The following is a 26,286-nucleotide window of genomic DNA, read 5'->3' as shown; positions in this document are numbered from 1 at the left end:
TGATGAAGGATCAGCACTCCAAAAACTTGTGATTTCAAGTAAACCCGTTGGGCTATAACCTGGTGTCATGTTGAGTTCTGACCTTGTCCACCCCAGTTCATCGCTGGCACCTCCACATAAAAAAAATATACTACTTTATGTGATTAAGAGTATGAAAAACTCAAATTTTGGATTCAAATGATGCAGCTGTCTGAAAAAAATGATATAATTAATCCATCAGTGAAAGGGCAAATACAATTAAAATATACCTTCAACTGCTTCTTCCAATCTTCTTTCTTTGTCTTCCTGTCTTTCTTCATCTTCGGCATTCAGCAAGTCGGTGACAAGTTCAATAACAGATTTGTAATTCTCTCCACTTGTAAGGATTTTTCGTTGAACAGTCTGCATCACGAGTCTTCGATCAAAACCCATTTCCATAGCACCCTTAACCACTGGCGTATTCATCATAATTGCATCTTCGGATCGATTTTCCCCAACTCCAAAATGAACAACTATGAAAATTAAATACAGTAAAGTACATTTTTCAGACAAGAAATAAAGAAACTCCAAGAAGCATCCTAAATAAATTAGAATTTAAAGACTTTCAAAACAATGAAACTCAGCACAAGACATTTAGGAAAGCATACAGCGTACTTAGAGGGAGTACAGTATAAAGTTCATCAGATTGTTAGCAGGGCTCAAAGGATCAGATTACATAGGCAGGTGGGGCCAATGAGAAGCAAACAACATGCTCAGGTATTAACTGCATACTATCTATTTGTCTTTACCAAGGAAGAAAATTTGCCAACTTCATAGTGAAGGAGGTAATTAAGACATTGAATGGGCTAAAATCTGATAGGAATTAACTGAAAAGCTGGCTTTACTTGAAGTTGAAATCACCAGGCTAAATGTATCTCAGGATCCTGAAAGGCAGTAACAGCAAAAACTTGCAGAGGCATCATCATCATCCAATCCTACTTAGACACAGGGGTAGCAACAGAGGACAGCAAAGTTGAAAATGTTACCTGTTATTCAAACAGTGCAGGGATGAATTCAGCAACAACAGACTAGCTAGTTTAATCTCAGTAGTGGAAAGCTCACAGAAACAATCTAGAACCAAATTAGCAGGTACTCTAACAAATATGGACTATTTAAGTAGAGTCAATGGGGAAGTGATAGCCTAACATACTATTGCCAGACTATTAATCCAGGTACCCAGATAATGTTCTGGGGACCCAAGTTCATATCCCACCATAGCAGGTGGTGAGATCTGAATTCAGTAAGTACCCAGAATTAAGGGTCTAACAAATGACCATGAATCCACTTGATTGTTAGGAAAAACCCATTTGGTTCACTAATGTCCTATGGAGATGGAAACTGCCACCCTTACCTGGCCTGGACTACATGTGACTCCAGACCCACAACAATGTGGTTGACTCTGAACCGCCTTCTGGATAATTAGGGATAGGCAATAAACGCTGGCCTAACGAACAACACACCTATCCCATGAATGAAAAAAGGCTTGAATGAAGAGAGTAAGTTTCAACTGCAGAGGATACAGAACTTGAGGAAGGTATTGTGAACTTAAGATGGAGAAAGAGAGACAAAATGGACACTGACACTCTGGTGGCATTGGCTGGCATTTGGCTGATGAAATACGACAGATAGAACATTACAGCACAGTACAGGCCCTTCGGCCCTCGATGTTGCGCCGACCTGTCATACCAATCTCAAGCTCATCTAACCTACACTATTCCATGTACGTCCACATGCTTGTCCAATGACGACTTAAATGTACCTAAAGTTGGCAAATTTACACCGTTGCAGGCAAAGCGTTCCATTCCCTTACTACTCTCTGAGTAAAGAAACCACCTCTGACATCTGCCCTATAATCTATAACCCCTCAATTTAAAGCTATGCCGCCTCGTGCTCGCCGTCACATCCTAGGAAAAAGGCTCTCCCTATCCATCCTATCTAACCCTCTGATTATTTTATGTTTCAATTAAGTCACCTCTCAACCTTCTTCTCTCTAATGAAAACAGCCTCAAGTCCCTCAGCCTTTCCTCGTAAGATCTTCCCTCCATACCAGGCAACATCCTAGTAAATCTCCTCTGCACCCTTTCCAAAGCTTCCACATCCTTCTTATAATGCGGTGACCAGAAGTGTACGCAATGCTCCAAGTGCGGCCGCACCAGAGTTTTGTACAGCTTCACCATAACCTCTTGGTTCCGGAACTCGATCCCTCTATTAATAAAAGCTAAAACACTGTATGCCTTCTTAACAGCCATGTCAACCTGGGTGGCAACTTTCAAGGATCTGTGTACATGGACACTGAGATCTCTCTGCTCATCTACACTACTAAGAATCTTACCATTAGCCCTGTACTTTGCCTTCCGGTTACTCCTACCAAAGTGCATCACCTCACACTTGTCTGCATTAAACTCCATTTGCCACCTCTCTGCCCAGCTCTGCAGCTTATCCATGTCTCTCTGCAACCTACAGCATCCTTCGTCACTATCCACAACTCCACCAACCTTAGTGTCGTCTGCAAATTTACTAACCCATCCTTCTACGCCCTCATCCAGGTCATTTAGAAAAATGACAAACAGCAGTGGACCCAACACCTTGCAGTACACCACTAGTAACTGGTCTCCAGGATGAACATTTCCCATCAACTACCACCCTCTGTCTTCTTTCAGCAAGTCAATTTCCAAGCCAAACTGCTATATCTCCCACAATTCCATTCCTCCGCATTTTCTACAATAGCCTATTGTGGGGAACCTTATCGAACGCCTTGCTGAAATCCATATACACCACACCAACCGGTTTACTCTCATCTACCTGCAGATATATTTTGGCAAGAAGAATGAGGAGTGCAAATATAAAATGGAGGATAAAATTTTAAAAGGGAACACAGGAGAAGTCTGGCGAGTACATGTCCACAAATTGCTGGAGGCTGTAATGCAACTTAGCAGGTTAAAGAAGATGCCCAAAAAATCCACAAGAAGCTGGAACTAAGGGACTTCAAGGGTGCAAACAGAATTAAGGAGGTGGTCTTAGATAAGCGGAGGGGAGTTTGGCTAGAGATGCATGAAATCACAAGTCTAGACAGAATAGATAGACAGAAACTGTACTCTTTGGCAGACAGGCGTAAAAAAAGTGAAACTACACCAGTTTAAAACTAAGTAACAAGGGTGTTTTTTTTAAAGAAAACACATAGCCCCCTATTAGATTCTGAAATTCACGACCTGAGTATGTGCTGCTGCAGAAGGAACGGTTTCCAATTCATGGAGCACTGCACCAGAAGTGGGGCGGGGGCAAGAGATGCAGGGGCGTGCACACGAGGGAGATGGGGCGCGAGAGAGACAAAGGAGAATGGTCTTCATTCAAGTCATGCTAAGACCAGTATCCTGGTGAAATAAACTAAAGGAAAGTTTAGATACTCTAAAAACAGGACAGATGTAGACTAATGAGGTGGTGAAAAGTAATTAGAGAGACAGGTGGGGTCAGAAAACATATGCAGAACAGTGCAGAAATTACAAGTAAAAATAGTTAAAAGTCAAAGCTTAATGATCTTTATCTGAATGCACATAGCATCTGTGACAAGGTAGAGGAGCCATGACACATCAAAATAATTGGACATGAATTTGATAATTATTAAGGAAGTGTGGTCATAGGGTGACCAGGACTTGGAACTGGAATATTCAATGTGAGCTGACAATCTGGAGGAATAGGAAAACGGATGAGGTAATAGATTTTGGGCATCTTCTTTAACCTGCTGAGTTGCAATACAGCCTCCAGCGATTTGTGGACATGTACTCGCCAGACTTCTTCTGTGTTCCCTTTTGTTAATTGTTAATAGATATAATAACAGGGTAGTGGTGAATAGTGATTTAAGAGCAATAGATCACAAACTGGAATCAGTTTGGATGAAAACAAGGAATCAAAGTAAGAAGTCATGTGTGGGAGGCATTTAGAAGACTCCAAACAGTTACCTCACTGGGATAAAAGCATTTTAAAAATATGGAAAATGATGGAGTCTTGTAAGAAAACAATACAATTATTACGGATGATATTAATCTGCACATTAATTGGACAAATCCGATTGGGCAAGGGTGATAAGGGAAATTTATACAATACTGAAATTGCTTCGTACAGCGGTACGTTGCATAATTTAACTGGGAACAGGTTACTCTGAATCTAAAAACCAAAAGAACTGCAGATGCTGTAAATCAGGAACAAAACCCAAGTTGCTGGAAAAGCTCAGCAGGTTTCGCAGCATCAGTGGAGGAGAAAAATCAGTTAATGTTTTGGGTCCAGTGACCCTTCCTTAGAACTGATGGTGGCTGGGAAAATGTCAGTTTATATGCAGAAAATAGGGAGATGGGTGGGGGTAAGTGTTCAGGTGTTGCATCTTCACCGGTTACAGGGAGAAGGTGCTATAGGGCTATGGGGAGGTGTTGGAGGTGAAGGAAGTATGGACCAGGGTGTTCCGGAGGGGGTCCCTGAGTAAGGCAGACAAGGGAAGGGGAACGTGTGTCTGGTGGTGCCATCTCCAGCAAGATGCGCATTTACCTTCCCCCCCACCATCCAAGGGCCCAAACCTACCTTCCAGGTGAATCAACACTTCACGTGCACTTCCAAGAATCTAGTCTACTGCATTCACTGGTCACAATGTGGTCTCCTCTACACTGGGGAAATGAAGCGTAAACTTGGCGACTGATTCGCAGAACATCTACGTTCTTCTTGCAAAAAAGACCCTGAACTACCTGTTGCCCGCCACTTCAATGCATCACTTTGCTCCCTGGCCAACATCTGTCTCTGGCTTGCTACAGCGTTCCAGTGAAGCCCAACGTAAGCTGGAGGAACAACACTTCATTTTCCGCTTGGGGACCCTACAGTCCTCTGGACTCAATATTGAGTTCAATAATTTTAGGGCCTAAACTCTCCCATGTCCCAGCCCCCCCTACCCCACACACCAGGCCTTGTTACCACATGGCCTGCCATTACTCACTCACTGTTGTCAGTCATCAAGTCTCCATTAACAACTATTCACCCTCCCATCCTGATAGTTAGCAACTCCTTTGTCTCTCTTTGGGCTCTATCCTGTTGTTTACTCCCTACCCCAACCACCTCCTATTTTCTGCATATAAAGTGACACTTTCCCAGCCACCATCATTCTGAAGATGAGTCACTGGACCTGAAATGTTAACTGTTTTCTCCTCCACAGGTGCTGCCAGACCTGCTGAGCTTTTCCAGCAACTTTGTTTTTGTTATTTTGGATCTAATAATGTTTAATTTTTAAAATTTTTGTTCATTTTTGCTGGATGTGGGTGACACTGGCTGGCCAGCATTCATTGCCCTTCCCTAGTTGTCGAGGAGATGTTGGTGAGCAGCCTTCTTGTACCCTGCAGTCCACCTGCTGTGACCCAATGTCATTAATGAGTGAATTCCAGATTTTGACCCAGTGACAGTGAAGGAATGATAACATATTTCCGAGTCAGGATGGTGAGTGGCTTGGAGGGGAACTTGAAGGTGGTGATGTTCCCATATCTGCTGCCCTTGTCCTTCTAGTAGTAGTCATGGGTTTGAAAGATGCTGTCTGAAAAACTTCGGTGAATTTCTTTAAACAGCATCGTGTACATTGTATACACTGCTGCTACCGAGCATCAAATGGGAGGGGGGTGTGTGTGTGTGTGTGGATGGATGCTTGTGGATACAGTGCTAATCAAGCAGACAGCTTTAAAGGGTGTCTCAGTGGTTAGCACTGCTGCCTCACAGCACCAGGGACCCAGATTCGATTGTAGCCTTGGGGTGTCTGTATGGAGATTGCACATTCTCCGTGTCTGAATGGGTTTCCTCCCACAGTCCAAAGATATGCAGGTTAGGTGGATTAGCCATGCTAAACTGCCCATAGTGTTCAGGGATATGTGGCTTAGGTGGGTTATTGGGGGGGGGGGGGGTTGCATTAAGTTTTATGTGGATTTGTTGGGCTGAAGTGCCTGGTTTCCACACTGTAGGGATTCTATTCTATTCTTATCCAGGATGGTGTTAAGCTTCTTGACCGTTGTTGGGGCTGCACTCATCCAGGCAAGTGGGGAGCATTCTAATCAGACTCCTGACTGGTGTCTTCTAGATGGAAGACAGGCTCGAGAATTAGATGATGAGTTATTCGCCATAGCACTCCCAGCCTGTAACCTGCTCTTGCAGCCACTGTGTTTGTGCGAGTCCAGTCAAGTTTCTGTTTAGTGGTAACTCCCAAGGTGTTGATCGGTGAGGGATTCAGTGACTGAAACATCAAAATGCCAAAGAGTGGTGGTTAGATTGTCTTATTGGTGATGGTCATAGCCTGGCATTTGTATGGTGCAAATGTTACTTGCCACTTGTCAGCCCAAGCCTGGATATTGTCCAGGTCATGTTGCATTTGGACACAGACTGCTACAGTATCTGAGGAATCACGAATGGGGCTGACTATTGCAGAATCATCAGTGAACATCTCCACTTCTGACTTTAGGTTGGAGGCAAGGTCATTAACGAAGCAGCTCAAGATGGTTGGGCCAAGGACACTACCCTGATGAAATCCTCCAAAGATCTCCTGGACCTGAGATGAAGGACCTCCAACAATCATGACCATCTTCCTCTGTGTCAGGTCTAAATTTAACCACCAGAGATATTTCCTCCCTGATACCCATTGATTCTAGTTTTTCTAGTGCCACACTTGTTTGAATGCAGCCTTGATGTCAGAGGCTGTCACTCTCACCTCAGCTCTGGAATTCAGCTCTTTTGTCCACGTTTGAGCCAAAGCTGTACTCAGGAACTGAGTGGCCCTGGTGGAACACAAACTGGGCACTGTGAGGAGGGGCTGCTCAAAAGCACTGTTGATGACAGCTTCCATCACTTTACTGATGATTGAGAGTAGACTGATGGGGCAGTTGTTTCTGGGTTTTTTTTTATGTACAGGACATACTTGAGCAATTTTCCACATTGTTGGGTAAATGCCAGCATTCTAATTGTACTGAAACAGCTTGGCTAGGGGACCAGCAAGTTCTGGAGTACACATCTTCAGTACTATTGCTGGAATGTTGTCAAGGACCATAGCCTTTGCAGTACGCAGTGTCTCCAATCATTTCTTAACATCGTGTAGAGTGAATCAAAAAGGCCGAAGACTGATATCTGTAATAATATGGACTACTGGAGGAGGCCAGATCATCCACTTGGCCCTTCTTGCTGAAGACTGCTGCGAAAGCTTCAGCCTTATCTTTCGCATTGATGTGCTGGGCTCTTCCATTATTCAGGATGGGGAGATTTGTGGAGCCTTCTCCTCCATTGGATTTGTTTAATCGATGTAGCAGGACTACAGAGCTTAGATGTGATCTGTCAGTTGTGCGATCACCTTCGCTCTGTATCATTTGCTGCTTATGCTGTTTGACATGCAGGTAGTCCTGTTTGTGGCTTTACCAGGCTGACACTTCATCTTCGGGCACGTCCTCCTGCACTCTCCATTGAACCAGGGTTGATCCCCTGGCTTGATGGTAACAGTCAAGTGCAGGATTTACCAGGCAATGAGTTTATTGATTGTGCAGGAGCACAATTCTGCTGTAGCTGATGGTCCACAGTGCCTCATTGATGCCCAGTCTTGAGTTGCCAGATCTAAGAGGTATTAATGAGACAAGATTAACAAGAGATCTCAGTTAAGGCTTTCTAAGGGTCAGCAATCACAACATGGTTGATTTCATACTCAATTTGTGTGTGTGTGGGGGGGGCAACTCAGATCTCAAGCCAGTGCTCTCAACTTCAATATAAGCAACTATAGAGATCTGAAGAAAGAGCTGCAGAGTGAGCTGGGAAAATATACAAAAGGGGGAAGTCAGTGGATAAGCAGTGGCATACAGTGAAGTAGATATTTCATAACACTGAGCAAAAATTTATTCTAGTTAAAAAAGGATTCAAAGATGAATGAAATGTGGTTAACCATGGTAGTCAAGGAAAGTATCCAAAAAACTAAGGCGTACAAAACAGTGAAAATTAGTGGTAGGCAGCAGGATTGGGAGTTTTTTTTAGGCATTAGCAACAAGTGAATAAAAAGTTGATAAACCATGAAAACAGTTGAACATAAAACTGGCAAGAGAATAAAATCAAATAGCAAGAGCTTCAATGAGTATATAAAAAGGAAGCAGTTGTACTAAGTGTGGGACTGTTGGAGCCAACTTGGGAATGGATAATGGGGAGCAGCAAATAATTTAAACCAAGGTTTTGCATCCTTCTTCACAGGGAAGGACACCATATTTCGAGGATAATAATCACGGTGCTTAAGGCAGAAATATCTTGTAACAGCCTCGACCATAAGGATCAAAGTATTTGACAATCTAGTGGGACTAAAGGCAGCCAAATTTTCACAATCTAATGGCCTGCATCCCAGAGTTTTCAACGAAATGGGGGCATTGGTCGAAATATTCCAGAACTCACTGGAAAATGACAGAGTTCCTGTGGACTGGAAAACTGTTAATGTCACACGCCTGTTCAAGGGAAGGAGACAGAAAACAGGAAACTATTAACCTATCAAACCTTGGGAAAATGTTAGCATTTAAGGAAGAAATAGCAAAATATTTAGAAAAGCTTAACACAACCAGAAAGAGAGAGTCAAAGATAATGGGAACTGCAGATGCTGGAGATTCCAAGATAATAAAATGTGAGGCTGGATGAACACAGCAGGCCAAGCAGCATCTCAGGAGCACAAAAGCTGACGTTTCAGGCCTAGACCCTTCATCAGAGAGGGGGATGGGGGGGAGGGAACTGGAATAAATAGGGAGAGAGGGGGAGGTGGACTGAAGATGGAGAGAAAAGAAGATAGGTGGAGAGGAGAGTATAGGTGGGGAGGTAGGGAGGGGATAGGTCAGTCCAGGGAAGACGGACAGGTCAAGGAGGTGGGATGAGGTTAGTAGGTAGCGGGGGGTGCGGCTTGGGGTGGGAGGAAGGGATGGGTGAGAGGAAGAACCGGTTAGGGAGGCCGAGACAGGTTGGACTGGTTTTGGGATGCAGTGGGTGGGGAAGAGCTGGGCTGGTTGTGTGGTGCAGTGGGGGGAGGGGATGAACTGGGCTGGTTTAGGGATGCAATGGGGGAAGGGGAGATTTTGAAACTGGTGAAGTCCACATTGATACCATTAGGCTGCAGGGTTCCCAGGCGGAATATGAGTTGCTGTTCCTGCAACCTTCGGGTGGCATCATTGTGGCAGTGCAGGAGGCCCATGATGGACATGTCATCAAGAGAATGGGAGGGGGAGTGGAAATGGTTTGCGACTGGGAGGTGCAGTTGTTTGTTGCGAACTGAGCGGAGGTGTTCTGCAAAGCGGTCCCCAAGCCTCCGCTTGGTTTCCCCAATGTAGAGGGAGCCGCACCGGGTACTGCATCCACTGTACCCAGTGCGGCTTCCTCTACATTGGGGAAACCAAGCGGAGGCTTGGGGACCGCTTTGCAGAACACCTCCGCTCAGTTCGCAACAAACAACTGCACCTCCCAGTCGCAAACCATTTCCACTCCCCCTCCCATTCTCTTGATGACATGTCCATCATGGGCCTCCTGCACTGCCACAATGATGCCACCCGAAGGTTGTCTTGGAATCTCCAGCATCTGCAGTTCCCATTATCTTTGACTCTCTCTTTCTGGTTGTGTTAAGCTTTTCTAAATATTTTGCTATTTCTTCCTTAAATGCTAACATTTTCCCAAGAAGGTTTGATAGGTTAATAGTTTCCTGTTTTCTGTCTCCTTCCCTTGAACAGGCGTGTGACATTAACAGTTTTCCAGTCCACAGGAACTCTGTCATTTTCCAGTGAGTTCTGGAATATTTCGACCAATGCCCCCATTTCGTTGAAAACTCTGGGATGCAGGCCATTAGATTGTGAAAATTTGGCTGCCTTTAGTCCCACTAGATTGTCAAATACTTTGATCCTTATGGTCGAGGCTGTTACAAGATATTTCTGCCTTAAGCACCGTGATTATTATCCTCGAAATATGGTGTCCTTCCCTGTGAAGAAGGATGCAAAACCTTGGTTTAAATTATTCCTGAAGGTTGCAGGAACAGCAACTCATATTCCGCCTGGGAACCCTGCAGCCTAATGGTATCAATGTGGACTTCACCAGTTTCAAAATCTCCCCTTCCCCCACTGCATCCCTAAACCAGCCCAGTTCATCCCCTCCCCCCACTGCACCACACAACCAGCCCAGCTCTTCCCCCCCACCCACTGCATCCCAAAACCAGTCCAACCCGTCTCTGCCTCCCTAACCGGTTCTTCCTCTCACCCATCCCTTCCTCCCACCCCAAGCCACACCCCCCGCTACCTACTAACCTCATCCCACCTCCTTGACCTGTCCGTCTTCCCTGGACTGACCTATCCCCTCCCTACCTACACTCTCTCCACCTATCTTCTTTACTCTCCATCTTCAGTCCGCCTCCCCCTCTCTCCCTATTTATTCCAGTTCCCTCCCCACATCCCCCTCTCTGATGAAGGGTCTAGGCCCGAAACGTCAGCTTTTGTGCTCCTGAGATGCTGCTTGGCCTGCTGTGTTCATCCAGCCTCACATTTTATTATCTAAGAGAAAGTCAATATGGTTTTATGAAAGGGATATTACGCTTAGCAAATTTGATATAGTTCATTGAGGATAGAAACAGATGTAAGAGAAGAACTGGTCAAAGTTGTATATTTGGATTTTCAGAAGGCATTTGACAAGGTGAGGCATTAAAGGTTATTGCGCAACATAGGAGCTCAAGGTATGGGAGAAAACGTTTCAGCACGGATCGAGAAATGGTTAATATACAGAAGACAGAGTCAGAATTAATGGGCAGTTTTTAGAAAGGTTATAAAGAAAGATATACCAGGACTTCAGTTATTTACTATCTATATTAATGACTGGGTATGGTGGTGGGGTACTGACGCAATTTAGTTTCAAGAACATGTTGTGATGAAGACATAACGAATCTGCAAAAGGATATAAATGGTTTGAGCGTCTGGACTAAATCTTGGCAGATGGAGTTTAATGTAGTAAAACATGACCCCATGCGGGAAGAATCAGAAGGCAGACTATTACTTAAATGGAGAGACACTCCAAAATGCAGTACAAAGGGATCTGGTTATTTTTGACAGTTCAGATTGTACTGCTGTTGTATTGTTCAGATGAACTGTAGCAACTCAAGATTCCTTCAACAAACCTTCAAATGTACAAACTCCAGCAACAAAGAGGACATGGGCAGTAGACAAATTGAAGCACTACTACCTGCGAGCAGGGGTAGGCAATGGCCTAGTGATAGTATCACTGGACTGTTAAGCCAGAGATTCAGGTTGGAATCCCACCATGGCAGAAGACTGTTTTTGAATTCAAAAACAATCTAGAATCAACAGTCTAATGATGACCATGAAACCATTACCGATTGTCAGGCAAGAACCTATCTGGTCCTATAAAGGAGGGAAATCTGCTATCCTTAACTGGTCTGGCCTACACGTATCTCCAGACCTAAACCAAAACAATGTGGTTGACTCTCAATTGCTCTCTGGGCAATTGGGGATGGGCAATGAATGTTGGCCATGCCAGTGATACCCAAGTCCCACGAATGCATTGAAACGCTCCCATCCAAGCCACAGCATTCTGTCTTGGAAATACAAACAGCATTTCTTCGCTACCACTGGATTAAAGTCTAGGAATACCCTTTGAATACACCCACACAAAAACTACAGTGGTTCAAGAAAGTAGCTCCCCCTGATGTTCTGAGATTCACAGCCCTCTAAACAGAGGTTCTTCCTCAGCATATGAAATATTTATTCTCAAACGATGGCCAAAATTCTGGAATGTTATTCACCTGGGGAAACAGGCTTTCAGGGTCTACTTAGTCAAACCCCTCAATTTTTTTTTGTTTTGACCACAATCAACTCCTATTCTATTTAATCTTCCATTAACACAGTCCTAAACTTTCCTCACCAGACAAACCCCTCACAGAATTCAGCCAAAAGCATGTGTATCCATCCTTCAGTAAGGAAACTGAAACAGTACATAAAACCTATAAAGTTTCATCTCAGTAGTTATGTTTAGTTATTGAAGGCTCTCCTTTTATTTTTAATGTCATTTGCAATAATCTGCCTTCCTAGTAATTTGGTGGAACTGCACACGAGCTTTATCAGGTTCTTACATGAGGGTATCTCGAACCCTCTAATGTATTATTCATACCAATATAATCACCCTAATGCTACCAGATCTTACCCTGCACACTGAAATTTAAGACCTTTAGGAAATCCAAAGCAAATGCTTCTATCTGTGCCCTTTATCCACCATGCTTGGTACATCCTTTAAAAAAAATCTCCAGTAAACATATCAAATTCAATTTTTCTTTCCTATAACCATGTTAGCTCTGCTTGATTTATATAATGATTTTCTAGATTTCTGCTGTTGCTTCCTTAATAATAGATTCCATTATTTTCCCTCCCCAATTACAGATTCTAGGTGAACCACCCTATAGCTTCTTACTTTCTATCTCTACCTTCCGAGAATACAGGAATTGGATTTACAGACTGCCACAATCCTTCCAAAAAAAGTAGGGAATGTTGAAGCATTACAAGCAGGGTATGGTGTACTGGTGTCCTTTAGTCTACCTGGTTTTCCCACTGCCTTTGTCTCTCACAGTCTGCTATTATTGTAGTACCTTTAGGAATGTTCTAACATGAAATGAGACAGTGAATAAATATTTCATGTCTTGGACATGCTCACAATTACTTCCTCAATTGATCCTCTAATTGAACAATGCTTAATTCAGTTACTCTTTCTTTTCATAGAGTTGTAAAAGTGCCTATTGCTTAAATAACAAAAAAAACCCTTTCATTTTTATGCAGTTTTTATCATTTCTCAACTGTCCTAATTTTCTAGCTGAGGACTAATCTTTACCTCCATTTTCAATTTGAATCTATTCTTAAATACCCTAGTGAGCAACCGATGGCTCAGCCTTCAAGAGTTTTTCAATAAGTGACATATACACGATGACAGCTACAGAATGTCTGCCACTGTTTACCTTATCTTTAAACCTATGCCGACTGCAACCAGCTTTCTTCATAGGTTTGTACATCCCTTCGTTTAGGTCGAAGACAGTAGTTTCGGACCCAAATCTTGCTCTCTTTCTCTCTCTCTCTAATGAACATAAAATACTATTAAGGTTTGAGAGTAGATTTATAGCTTGGGTTGATGATGTTGTGGCTTGTTGGCACACCGAGCTGGTTTGTTGTCCGCAAACATTTCATTACCCTACTGGGTAACATCAGTGCAGCCTCCGATGAGCTGCTAAACGTGTTTTCCCGCTTGGTATTTAAACTCTGGTGTTTGTCAAGCTGGATTACCTCACTTCCAGTTTTCCTTCACAACGGAGTATATATGGGGTCTAGCTCTGTTTTGTTGATGGTCTTCTTACTGGAGAAGCGAAGCAGGCTTCTAGGAATTCCCGTGCTTGTCTCTGCTTCGCTTATCCCAGGATCCTGGTATTGTCCAAATGAACTAGTGGTTCTCCTTACCCACGTGGATGGAGATGAAGGAGTATTAGTCATGTCTTTTTGTTGCCAGTTGTGGTTAATTTCCTTCCTGTCTGTCCAATGCAATGTTTGTCGTGGTCTTTTCAGGGAATCTTGTATATGACATTGGTCCTATCCATAGTGGGTAGCGGGTCTTTGGTTTGGGAGAGCTGTTGGCACAGAGTTCATGTGGTTTTGTGTGCTACTCTGATGCCCAGTGGTCTTAGGAGTCTAGTGGTCAGTTCAGATGTGTTCTTGACGTAAGGTAGTATCTTCCTGGTGTCATTCAAGTAATAGGCATCTTCTGACCCAGTTTTTCAGGTATCCATTGTCTTTGAACACTTGGAAAAGGTAATCTTCTTTTTAGCATAATTATGTGCTGCTGCCTGTTTAAATAATGTTCTCACGCAACTTCGTCTGTGTGTTAGGTAGTTGCTGTTGAAATTCAGTGTTTGATCAGTGCGTGTGGCTTTCTTGTATACCTTTGTTAAGAATTCCCCATTGGTCCTGATGTCCAGGAATGGGAACTGTTTGTTCTTTTCCTCTTCTCTGGTGAACCTGATCCTGATGAGGGTGTTGAAACGCCTGCAGAGCAATGAATCAGCTTGGCGAGCCAGCCAACCACAAATACTGTCATGTTACAATCACGCTTACCTAAAGAATCCTTTATTGCATGTTCATTAACTAATCTTGTCCATTACACATTACTAAGTCTAATTATTTCCTGGTTTGCTCGACATCTTATTGTTCTAACAAAAGTCCTGGAGAACTGGTTGTTCAGACCACCTTTAGTAGTGCGTACATTACAAAGAACGAAATAACATTTTATCAGCGACAACCATTGACAAGTTTTCAAGCACAGTAATTGTTAACAGTTTGTTGTTAGCTTCCTCTCAAACAAGATCATACAGAAAACCAAGGAAAGAATGAAGAGTACAAAAAGATACACAAGATTCCAAATTAATTAGGTGCAGCATAAACAGCTAAAGAGAGACCAGGTAATTTCCACAAAAGACGAGACTCTCAGTCTGCTCCGATTAAAACGATTACATTTTGTATGGTATGGGCTAAAGGAAAGTCAGTAAGCTATAATTGGTGAATAGAAAATAACTTAATTGCAATAAGTTTTTTTTAAAATTTCCTCTTTTCCCAAGGTCCACCAAGTTACCTGCGTTCTGAGTTTCCTCCAAAATGTCATCCGAACTGGAATGCGGCTTTAAAGAAAGATGGAAAAAATTTCACAATGTTGAAAGGGAGATAAACAGATTTTTTAAAAAATCATCACTTCAGGCACTACTCTGCAGCAGTTGTAAAGAAATGCTGTTACCTGAAGATCAAATAGATTTGGAAATCTTGTCTGGATTTGGTGTACAAATGTCTGTCCCTTCTCTTGAAGAAGATATTCACATCTGAAGTGAATAAAGCAGCAAGTTAAGCCAGATTTGTACAGAATATCAAATATGGAATGAGACAGAAAAGTGGCATGACCATACAATTTCTCCATTAAAACAGATTAAACTAATTCCTAAAAAATTTACAAGGAACAGATATACACACACCTTATCCCCACAGCAGATATATTTTTGAATCCATAAATTTCAAACATTAATTAGGATGTTGAAATTGCTTTCAGGATTTAACTATAGCCCCTTTAATGTAAAAGGAAAGTCTCAGTTTTTCACAGGAGCATTTTAAAAAGAAAAAAAGGGCTCTGACTAACCAACCAAGGTTTTTAAAGCAGATTTTAAATTATTTTAAACACAAATCTTATTTTCATGAAGAATTTTAAAAATAAACACTGAGATTGACTGGGAGCCATTGTAAGTCACTGAGCAGGGAGGCGATGGATAAATAGGATTTCTGCAAGTTGTAATGTGCGTTGAGTGGGGAGTTTGTACTCAATTTCATTCAGGAGAATTTCCTACAGCAGTATATGTCTAGTCCAACAAAGAAGAATGTACATTTGGACTGGATTCGTAAAAAACAAATAAATAAAAAAGGTGGGCCAAATAGATCAAGTGCCAATGGGGAAACATTTCGCTCATAGCAACATCTTCATTGCAAGATGGAGGATAACAGTGCACAAATGACAAGTCAATCTTGAATAAGATAAATCAAAGTCAGAGGTCACACAACACCAAGTTATAGTCCAACAGGTTTATTTGAAGTCACAAGTTTTCAGAATGCTGCTCATTCTTCAGTTAGGCTTTATTAATACAGGCGAAAGTATAAGATTATGCTGAACTTGTACAAGACACTGGTTAGATCCCAGCTGGAGCACTGCACACAGTTTTGGGTGCCACAGTACAGGAAGGACATGAACACACTAAAGAAAGTGCAAAAAAAAGGAGAGATTTACAAAGACACGATTTCAGGAATGAGAAATACTGGTTGAGGGTAGATCAGAAAGATTGAAACTATTCCCCCTAGACAGAAAGTCAAAAGGAAATATGATATAAGGTTTAAAAATCATGAGGGGCTGGATAGAATAGATACGTAGGATTAAGAATGAGAGGGCACAGATTTTAGTGATTTGAAAAAGCAGCAAATATGATGAGAGAGAAAACTCACATCACAAATAATTTGTGTTTGTAATGCATTGGAAGCGTGATGGAGTAAGGTTCCATTCAGGAGGGAGCATTAGACAATTATTTAAATAGAAACACAGTGTGCAAGAGCAGAACAGCAAAACGTCATAATGCTCATTTGGAGAGTCAGTGCAGACGTGATGGACCAAATGGTCTCCATATGTGCCCAAGCACTTTTCAGATTGAGAAAACATGGACAGTATTGTAGTTTGAGGACCACAAGCTTCATAAATTAGAATGTCGCAAAGCAGGCAGGCACGTACTGGAACAGTTAAATTCAGCAATGTGAAAAGATATAAAAGTGAGGGCTTCAGGAAAAGATAACCTGGGACAGACACGAAGTCAGATAATTTTACAGCTGGAAATAGGCAATCAGACGAATGAGGTTGAAAGCTCTTCTCAGGGATGAAATAACACAAAGGCTGAGAACAGTCTGGCATTATTACAGATTTTTTAAATCTGGAAGGATGGAGCCAGTAGCTAGGGAATAATGTTTCAGCATGGTTCAATACAATGGTTTTAGTTTACACTATATTCAACTGGAGGAAGTTTCTTATCATCCACAACTGAATGGCGGATAAACAGTCTGATGGATTAACAGCAGTGAAGAAATCAAAAGGTAAAGTGGATGTCACCAACATACACATGAAAAATGAACTGGTTTCAGATAATGAACCGAGAGATAGCATGGACATGAGAAACTGCAGTCAGTCAATAATGGATTCTTGTGGGACACTAACGTAATGGTATGGAAGCAAGGACAGAGGCCATTGAGTGATTCGCTGGTTACAAGACAGATAAGAACGGAACCAGGTGACTAGTTCCAGCCAACTTGACAACATGGAGAAGTCATTGCAGTCAACTATTCATGGGCTGCACAGAGGTTGAAAGAGCAAGGAGGTTTATTTTATGTGTTCACGACAAAGGGAAATGATCAACTATGTCTTTGTAAAGAATCATTTCTGTCCATAGTTGTACACACTATCATTGTCTGACAGTACAGAACTTCAGTACTGCTGAAAAATAAGTTTAAGTTTTCACCTTACACTCAGCAGGAGAAGTTGCAAGTGTACGAATACAAGGGGAAAATCCAACATTTGTACAAAATGAGAGGAGTGCCGTCTGGCTGACAAATGGTATGATGAAGGATGCACCAGCTAATGCTGATTGCCAGTTACCTACCAGACTTCAAATTTAAAACTCAAACAGGTTGATCGCAACCATTAAAGATAGGCGATAACACAGGTGCCCTATAAGGCTGTGTACTCAGCCCCTTTCTGTACTCCTTATACATTCACGATTGAGTGGCCAATTCTGCTTTAACTTCATTTACAAAATTTGCTGATGACACCATCCTCATGGATCAGATCTTAAACAATGGTGAGACAGAGTACAAGAAAGAGATACAGAGCTTACTGGCATGGTGTAAAGCCAACAATCTTTTCCTCAATGTCCGCAAAATGAAGGAACTGGTGATCGACTTCAGGTGGCGGAGTGGAGAACACACCCCTGTACTTATCAATGGTGGACATGATCGAGAGCTCCAAGTTCTGAGGAGTAAATCTCACCAATCTGTCCTGGTCCATCTACATTGGTGTACTTTCTTGTGCCAATGCCTCTACTTCCTAAAGAGGTGAAGGAAATTCAGCCTGTCCGCTATGACCCCTACCAATTTTTATAGATGCACAATAGAAAGCATTCAGTCCAGATGCAGCGCACCTTGGTATAGCAACTGCTCTGCCTAAGACGGAGAGAAATTATGGAGAGCTGTGAAAGCAGCCGAGTCCATCACAAAAACCAGCCTTCCATTCTGTCTATACTTCCTCTTGCTTTGGGAAAGTAGCCAACATAACCAGTTATACACTCTTCCATTGGGGAGAAGATGCAAAAGTTTAAAAACATGTACCAATAGATTCAAGAATAGCTTCTTCCCTGCTGAAATCAGGCTTTTGAACTGACCTATCATTACAGTTGATCTTTCTCTGCACCTTTTCTCAGTGGCAAGACTATATTCTGCATTCTGTTCTATTACCTTGACGTACTTAAGGTATGATTTGCTTGGATAGCAAGCAAAACAATATTTCTCACCAACTCAGAATAAGACAGTAATAAGTCAAATCAAAATCTAAATTCTGATAGGTCAAGGCATTGTCACGCGAAACAGGTCAAATGAATGGCTATCACCTATGTTGTTCAATTAAAGCAGGTGCAGTGGACGTACAAGTTCTTTGTACATGCAAGAACAGGGCACAGTATGAATATGTGTAATATATGAATATATGTCAACCTGGCTGATAATCCTAAATAGTCTGCCAATGCAAGTCTTTGCTCACAAAGAATTATCGAGCAAATGTTGACCTATCCCATCTAATTTTGGATACTGTTTTGCAAGCGCACCTTGTTTGTTTCAGACAGCTGAAGGGATGTGCTGAGTGATACAATCTACCAGTCTTTGGGATGAATTACATGACAACAAACCTGGTTTATAAATCTAAAACAAAGCTTGACAACTGTCAAGTAATTTGCGCATTCTCTATGACAATGCCTCTACTAGAGCCCACATATCAACTAGTCAATACACTCCTCTCATATAGCACAAATGTTGATTGTCCCTGAACTGGCACTCTTGCAACTTGTTCTGGTGAGTGCAAGACGAAATGTTTTGACAACACAATTTTCAGCAATACCTTAATCTTAGTACAAACTGTATAACAATATCATGGCTGATTGCAATAATACAGGTTATCAACATAAAAATTCAGGCTTTAAGCTTGTATTTCTGAAGAGCTAACAAAAAAAAAGGTCTAAACAATTCACAATGAGACAGTAAGAACGGTCAATGCTGGAGTCAGAGGTAACACAGTGTGGAGCTGCAAGAGTACAGCAGGCCAGGCAGCATCAGAGGGGTAGGAAAGTTGATGTTGAGTCGGGACGCTTCTTCAGAAATGAGGGAGAGGGAGGAGGGCCCTGAAATAGAGAAAGGAGGGGTGAGGCTGGGGAAAGTAGGTTGGATGGCGATAGGTGATACCTACACTCACTATCGCTATCCCACTTAATTTCCCCAGACCCAGACCCTTCCCACATTTCTGAAGAAGGGCCCCAACCTAAAATGTCAACTTTCCTGCTCCTGTGATGCTGCCTGCTCTGCTGTGCTCCTCCAGATTCACACTGTTATTTTTGAGCTATTCACAATCCCTTGTGCACGAAACCTGAACCTAGCAAGTGGGTGCAAAAGGGTAATCAGGAACACTAACAGAATCTTGGATGTTATTTCAAGGGGGGTTGGAGTACACGAAGAGGGAAGTCTTACTGCAACTGTACAGATTATGGTGAGGCCACACCTAGAGAACAGAGAACAGTTCTGGTCCCCTTATTTATGGAATGATATCACTTCACTGGAGGCAGTTCAGAGGTATGCGAGGACAATCTCTGATATGGAAGGATTATCTTACGAACGAAGGCTAAATACACTGGCTCTGTACTCATTGGAATTTAGATGGATGAGAGGTGATCTCGTCAAATCAGAGGATTCTCAAGGACTTGGACAGGGTAAATGCTGAGAGGATGTTTCCCCTTATGGGACAGTCTTGGACCAGAGGGCACAGTCTCAGAATAAAGAGGCACCAATTAACAATGAGATAAGGAGGAACTTCTTCTGTCAGAAGGTTGATCGTCTTTGGAGCTCCTTGCCACAGACAGTTGTGGATGTACAATCGTAGTGTATATTTAAAGCTGAGAAAGATTGATTCATAATCAATAGGAAACTCTCAAATTATGGGGAAAGAGCAAGACAGTGGATGAGAGGAATATTAGGTCAGTCACGATACTATTAAATGATGGAGCAAGCTGGAGGACTTGCAATCAAGATATAAAGTAATGCATTTATAGCTTTTTCAACATTGGTATTCATCTATTCTTTTGAAACACGTTCCCATGTATCCGGTTATAAGCTCAACTGAACAACTTACCTTGGAAACCACTTTGCATGTTCCACCCATGGATCATCTCCAGCTTCCCAGCTCCTCAGGCCACCATCACAATAATAACATTTCACATCATCATTTTGCCCTAGCGTTGAACAAAATACACAGTCAATTCTCCACTATGTTATAGGATATTTTACACTATCAGCAAATTAAGCACGTCCCTATCAAGGAACATTTTAAGAGGTATCAGAAAGTATTGCCATTGCTGACAAGGCCTCAAAGTGGAAAGCAAATGGTCAATATGCCTCAACAAACTTACAAATTAAGAACAATTAAATAACATTTATAAGTAATATTACCCTGCTCCTCTTTATTCCCCCGCCAACCAAAACATTAAAATGACCTAGTAATCTCTAAACACATGAAAATAGTTGTAGTGCTTCCATTACTTTTGAAAACTTTAATTAATTATATATGCTACGTTTAGGAGCAAAACAAATCAGAAAAAGGAAAAATTACCAACATAGTAGAATCCAGCTCGGGATAATTGTTCAGGTTGAATAAAATTCCTGACTGGCCATCTCAAAAAAGTCTGTAGTCGAGTATCATAAGATTGCATCTCAGGATGTCGTGGATGCATAGCTCGAACTGTTTCAGGTCTTTCTTCCGGTCTTTGTGATTCTGTATTACTCATTGGAATGTTACCCATCTGATTCCCCAAAACAAAGGGACATGAAGGAAAGTGTCTTCTATGTTCAGATGTTGCATGATCTCCAGGTTCCCAATTACTTAACTTTCCACCACATACAAAACATGCAACCCTATCTTCTTCCCCAGTATAATAAAATCCAGCTTTGGCTAGCTCTGCAGGAATTAAAGAAGAATAAGAGGGCCAATTCTGAAAGGTTTGCAGTCTCATTTCTTCACTACACATAGCTGCACTGTACTGCGGATATCTCAACTGATGAGAAATATTTTCCACACTTCTGGAGACAACTGGATCACTAGGACTGCTGTACTCTAATCCAATATGAGCTCCATTTTCATGAAAGGGTGATTGCAAAGAGGTCGCACTCGGTGGAGAAAATGTGGAACGAACCGAGAAGTGTTCAACAACTGAAGGCAGATTCTGAATAAAACTGCAGTTTGGGTTGCATCTTCTGTGTCTTTCAATAGCACTGTCACCCATTTGCCAATTGTCAACAGTGATTCCACAACTGAAACACTGCACTCTATCACTTAAACCAGTGTAATAGAATCCAGCACGTGCAAGACTCCTTTCAGACACCAAAGCATTTGAAGGAAAGTGAGCAAATGTTGAAATGCGGTAAAGTTCTGAGGACAAATCATACTGCAGCTCTTGATCTCTGCCAATTCTGAAGTAGCCAAAATTCTGATTTTGTAATATATTCATTAGGAGTATTATATAGAATGAGGGCTTACCTTTTTTGGAAGGAGCTTTGTTAACAGCTTGTCAAAACAAAAATGTTTCTCAATTTGAAGTCAGGCTGGTGAGAGTCATGTACATGGGAGTGGATAAGTATTACAATGCATGTCAGACTGCAGTTAAATAATGAAGCGAATGAATCCAACCCAAACCTAGGAGGTTCCACATAGGGACTCTGAAATTATTAAAATGCTAATATCGCCCCATTTGGAGAGAAAACTGCAGTGCCCACATTTAGCAGCATGCTAAACTAGAACATCTATATGCTGTGTCTGGTTTCCTCTCAAGGTGAATTAAGAATCAGGATTTTTGATTTGGAGTTAAAAGAGAGCCATAATGGAAAAAAAATTCTGTGAAAGAAAGAAGAAAGCCAAGATAAAAAAAAGCTGACATACCTATTAACAGTAAAACTTTGGATCCTCCCAAGTAGTTCTGAAATGTTATAATTCTGTGGGAAACATGGCAGACAATTTAGCAAGGTCCCTCAGGAACAAGAGCAGGACCAAGTGATCTGCTTTGGTGTTAGGTGAAAAATTAAGTTTTAAATTTTTGACTATTAATTTTCTCAATTTGTGGATCTTTTTGGTTCCTTCAAATCCTGATAATTCGCAACAGGTTATTTGAGCATTCAGAACAATGCACTTAGCTGTAACAGGCACTTTAATATTCAAAACTGAGAGATGGCTTTGCTCATGTAATTGAATTTAATTCCAAGAGTGAAGAAGTTTTTTTATTAATACAAATCCATTTTTTAAATTTCTTCATTTCTTTCTTATAGCCTATGTTTGTCCAGAAATGTAGCATAAGAAATTTTTGTTTAACATGCTACCAAATGTTGTACTGCAAAAAGTAAGGGATCAAAGGAAACAAAATTTCATAAATTATGATCAGTGCAAGGGTTTCAATTCAACATGGTACCTAGTCCTCCATCCAAAAAAAATTAAACTGAGTGAAGGGAAACAAAGCTCCTTCCAAAAAAGGTAATACGCCCATGTGAGTCTAGCCCTCCATTATGAAGTTAAAAGTATCAAATTTTAAAACTGGTATATTTGCATAATTGGAACAGTTAATGTCACAGGAAAACAACAACGGCCAATCCTATCGAGGTCTTCCCAAAAAAACCTGAAAATGATGGGGAGGAAAAATAAGAGAATTAGCAAAAAAATTTGATTTTATTACAAAAAAGTCTTACAAACATCACAATTTAAATCAACAAATACTTTTGCCAGCAGTATTTTCATTAAAGTACATTAATCTGCATATCATCCAATATACTTTAAAGACTTGTTCAAGGCATGAACAGGGCGAATAGAAAGTAGCTGGTCCTCTTAGCTGAAAGGTCAACAACAAAGGTGAATAAGCATCAGGCAAGAGGTTTACAGGGGATTTGAGGAAAAAAAACGTTTCCACCAACAGGAGTCTGGAATGCACTGTGTGGGAGAGTAGATAAGGCAAGAACCCACACAATCTTTAAAAAGTACTTGGATGAGCACTCAAAATATCATAATACTCAAGACTATGGCCCAGTGCAGGAACATGGGAATGGCATAGACAATAGTGTACTTTTGGTGGTACAAAGTGGATGGGCCAAAGGCCCCATCTGTAGTCTACAATTCTGAAATACACTTATCTTGTCAAATTACTTGTTGTCAAATTACAGGACTGTTAAAATTTGCATCAATTGTGAAGTGGTTGTTTTAAATTCACAGGATGTGGGCATCACGAACTGGGTCAACATTATTTGTACATTCTCAGCTGCCCTTAACAAGGTGGAGATATGCAATCAATTCAACTGAAGTCCATTTGATGCCATTAGGAAGCATGTCCAGGATTCTGACCCAAAGATTATGAAAAGAAACAGTAAAAATGCTTCCAAGTCAGAAGAGTGAGCGGCTTGGAGGGGAACTTGCAGGCGCTACTGTTCCCAGATATCTGCTGCTCTCATCCTTCTAGATAGTTGTGGTCATTGGCTTAGAAGGTGTTGTCTGAGGATTTTTGGTGAGTTTATGCAGTTTATTTCATAGACAGTGCTACCACAGGCCATCAATGAGAGAGGGACTGAATTTTTGTGACTGTAGCACCAATCAGGTGGGCTGCTTTGTCCTGATGGTGTCAAGCTTCTTGCATGCTGGTGAAGCCACACTCATCCAGGCAAGCATCAAATGTTCCATCACACTCCTTACTTGTGTCAGGTAGGTGGTAGACAGGCTTTGGGGAAATCCAGAGGTGACCTAGGTTGATCCTTAGCCTCTGACCTGTTCTTATAGCCACACAGTACTTTGACCAAAACCTTCTGGTCAAAGGTGATTCCCGAGACGTTGAAATGGGGGAATTCAGCGATACCATGGAATATCAGAGGCAATGGTTACATTGTCTCTTATCAGAAAGAGTCGTCTGACACTTGTGGCATAAGTGTTACCTATCACTTGTCAGCCCAAAACTAGATATTGTGTGGGTCTTGATGCATTTAGGCATGGACTGTTTCAGTATCTGAGGTCCTGAACAGTGAACATTGTGCAGTCACCAGCAAACATCTCCACTCCGGACTTTCATGGACAGTTGATCATTGATAAAGTAACTGCAAATGACGGGGCCAATGACACCATCCTGATGGACTGCAAAGATGTTGTGAAACAGAGATGATAGATCTTGAATAACCTCAACCATGTTTCACTGAGCCAGACATGACTCCAACCAGCAGAGGGTACCCCTCCCAATTCTCACTCACTCTAGTCAATGGCACATACACTGACGTCCCATAGAACATAACTGCACAGTACAGGCCCTTCGGCCCTCGATGTTGTGCCGACCTGTCGTACCGACCATGGCATTCATTAGATTTTTATTTCCAGATTTCAACTCAACAAATGATGCTATTATTTTGAAACGGGTCCACAGAACTTTACTCAAGTCCCTAGGTTACTCGCAACAATTCCATAAGGACACCACCTCGCCTTAACTGCATATCTGTATTTCATTTATCAAAATGATTAACGAAAGTAAGAACTACACACTAAACTGAAGATATCTACTTCCTAGTCTGTGGAAAGGTACAGAGTTAATGTATCAAGTCCTGAACATGATCACATTTTTTTTGTGTTTTACTTGGTTTTGATTGTAGACTGAAGAAAGGTGGACTGTGACACAATAAAGGACAGAATTTTTTAAAAGGTCACTCAAAGCCAATAAGCCTGGTCTCAACACTGCTTTGTTCAAGCATAGGAGTAGACAGTTGTAAATAGGCAGCTCCAACAGTTGGTGTACAAAGTCACATTTGGTTAGCAAGAGCTGATGAGTGCTTTGTGGAACTGTGACCAGCTACAGATGCCAAAGGCAAGCAGCCTGACAACTCTCTGATCGGCTCCTGGATAGGTGTACAGCTTATGGGTGTGCATGATACTGGCAGCAGCCTTCCAACCGATCAAGATGTAGATGATGTCTCTCCCTCTCTCCAGTTTAAAAAACCTAATGCCTGAAGAAAGCCAGTTAATGTTCTCCCAGCATTTGCTGTAAGCTGTTACTGTTAGCCAATAAGTCAACAATTATAATTTTTTAACCGGTCACTTGGTGCTTCCTATGAAGTTGAGAGAGTTCCTGAAGGACGTGGAAAACAAAAGGAACACTCAGCCAAATCTGGAGGATGGGTGTAATCAAACTGTTTACCCAGTAGGAGGGAACAAAGTCTTTTTTGCTTGTCTACATATGACACGGATGACTTTGCATACCTTAATATTTTAAAAAGGTTGCAGTGGCCACTTTTGGAACAGCTGGGTTCGATTTCTAGCATGCTACCCAGTAAGGACGTGACAACTAAGACTTCGTCAGAACCCTGTTTTGCTCTCCATAGATACTGCCAGACCCGCTGAGTTTCTTCAATTTCAAATTACCAGCATCTGCAATATCACATTCTATTTTGATTCTTTTTTCTGCACAATTCAGATTTCAAGTTTTAAAGCAATCAGAAAATTTTACAAGTAGAAACATGCTTTACTAAAATTGGAGCAACTGCACACTCATCTACTACCTTATTCTAATCCACCTGCCAAGTGTTTCCTGCCCGGACATATTTATTCTTTCATACTAGCTGCTGTACATTTAAACAGTGGATATGCCACACTTACTCATGGGGGACGGGCTTCCATGCTGATCAACTTCACAATTGGCTGCAATACTTTCTGTTTCCTAGGAGGAGGTTCATGTCCAGGAAATTTCAGAGGAGAAATAATCAAAAGGCAAGTATGTAATCTTTAGTCCAAACAGGCTTCTGGCCTGGATCAGAATTTCTAGGTCAATATTTTACAGTTTGAGATTTGGAATATAAACTGGAAAGGTCCTTGAAGAATGAAGAAAAAAACTACAGGGTTAAACACACCAAGTAACAAGGTGGGGCAAAACAAAATTCCTCCCCATCACATCTTTCCCAAACCACACCCCACTCTATCTAGCATCTCATTACTCATTCTGGCCCACCACGCCGCGCCTTGTCTATTTCCAAATTCCACTTCTTTAGCAAACATTTTCATTTTCTTTACTAGTATGTCCTTCTTTGTCTTGGTGTACATTATGTTTGATCATCTTATAATGAAGTACTTTAGAATGCTCTTCTCTGTTCATGACGCATAGATATGCAAGCTGTTGTTTTATTAGAGGTAGGGGCTTTTTTTGATATCTTATTTGCTAACAGACCTCTCAAGAACCCACTTCAAATTGTCCTTTTAAACAGCTAAATTTAATTGCACCAGGGAAAATCAAAAGTGATCGAGTTTCATTACACCTGCACAAAAATGATCAAACCAAGGAAAACAATA

The 26,286-nt window shown here is 41.6% G+C and overlaps 1 protein-coding gene across 3 annotated transcripts in view; it reads right to left on the bottom strand.

Annotated features, from left to right (window-relative positions):
* birc2 (baculoviral IAP repeat containing 2) overlaps window positions 1-26,286 on the bottom strand; it is a 40,512-nt gene that overhangs the window by 10,570 nt on the left and 3,656 nt on the right. For 2 of the 3 annotated variants that reach the window (XM_048533036.2, XM_048533037.2), the window contains exons 2-6: window positions 20,551-22,600; window positions 20,074-20,173; window positions 14,845-14,926; window positions 14,686-14,731; window positions 249-491 (exon numbers count right to left, since the gene is read on the bottom strand). In XM_048533036.2, coding sequence (XP_048388993.1) covers window positions 249-491; window positions 14,686-14,731; window positions 14,845-14,926; window positions 20,074-20,173; window positions 20,551-21,445 — 1,366 coding nt within the window. In that variant the 5' untranslated portion in view covers window positions 21,446-22,600. Of the gene's footprint in view, window positions 1-248; window positions 492-14,685; window positions 14,732-14,844; window positions 14,927-20,073; window positions 20,174-20,550; window positions 22,601-25,599; window positions 25,661-26,286 lie in introns of all 3 variants that reach the window. The other variant, XM_048533038.2, reaches the window with a different exon arrangement.

This window comes from Stegostoma tigrinum, chromosome 6 (genome assembly GCF_030684315.1).
Source record: "Stegostoma tigrinum isolate sSteTig4 chromosome 6, sSteTig4.hap1, whole genome shotgun sequence".
NCBI classification, from domain to species: Eukaryota; Metazoa; Chordata; class Chondrichthyes; order Orectolobiformes; family Stegostomatidae; genus Stegostoma; species Stegostoma tigrinum.
The sequence above is the reverse complement of the archived record's forward strand: the minus strand, read 5'-3'. Positions and strand labels throughout refer to the sequence as shown.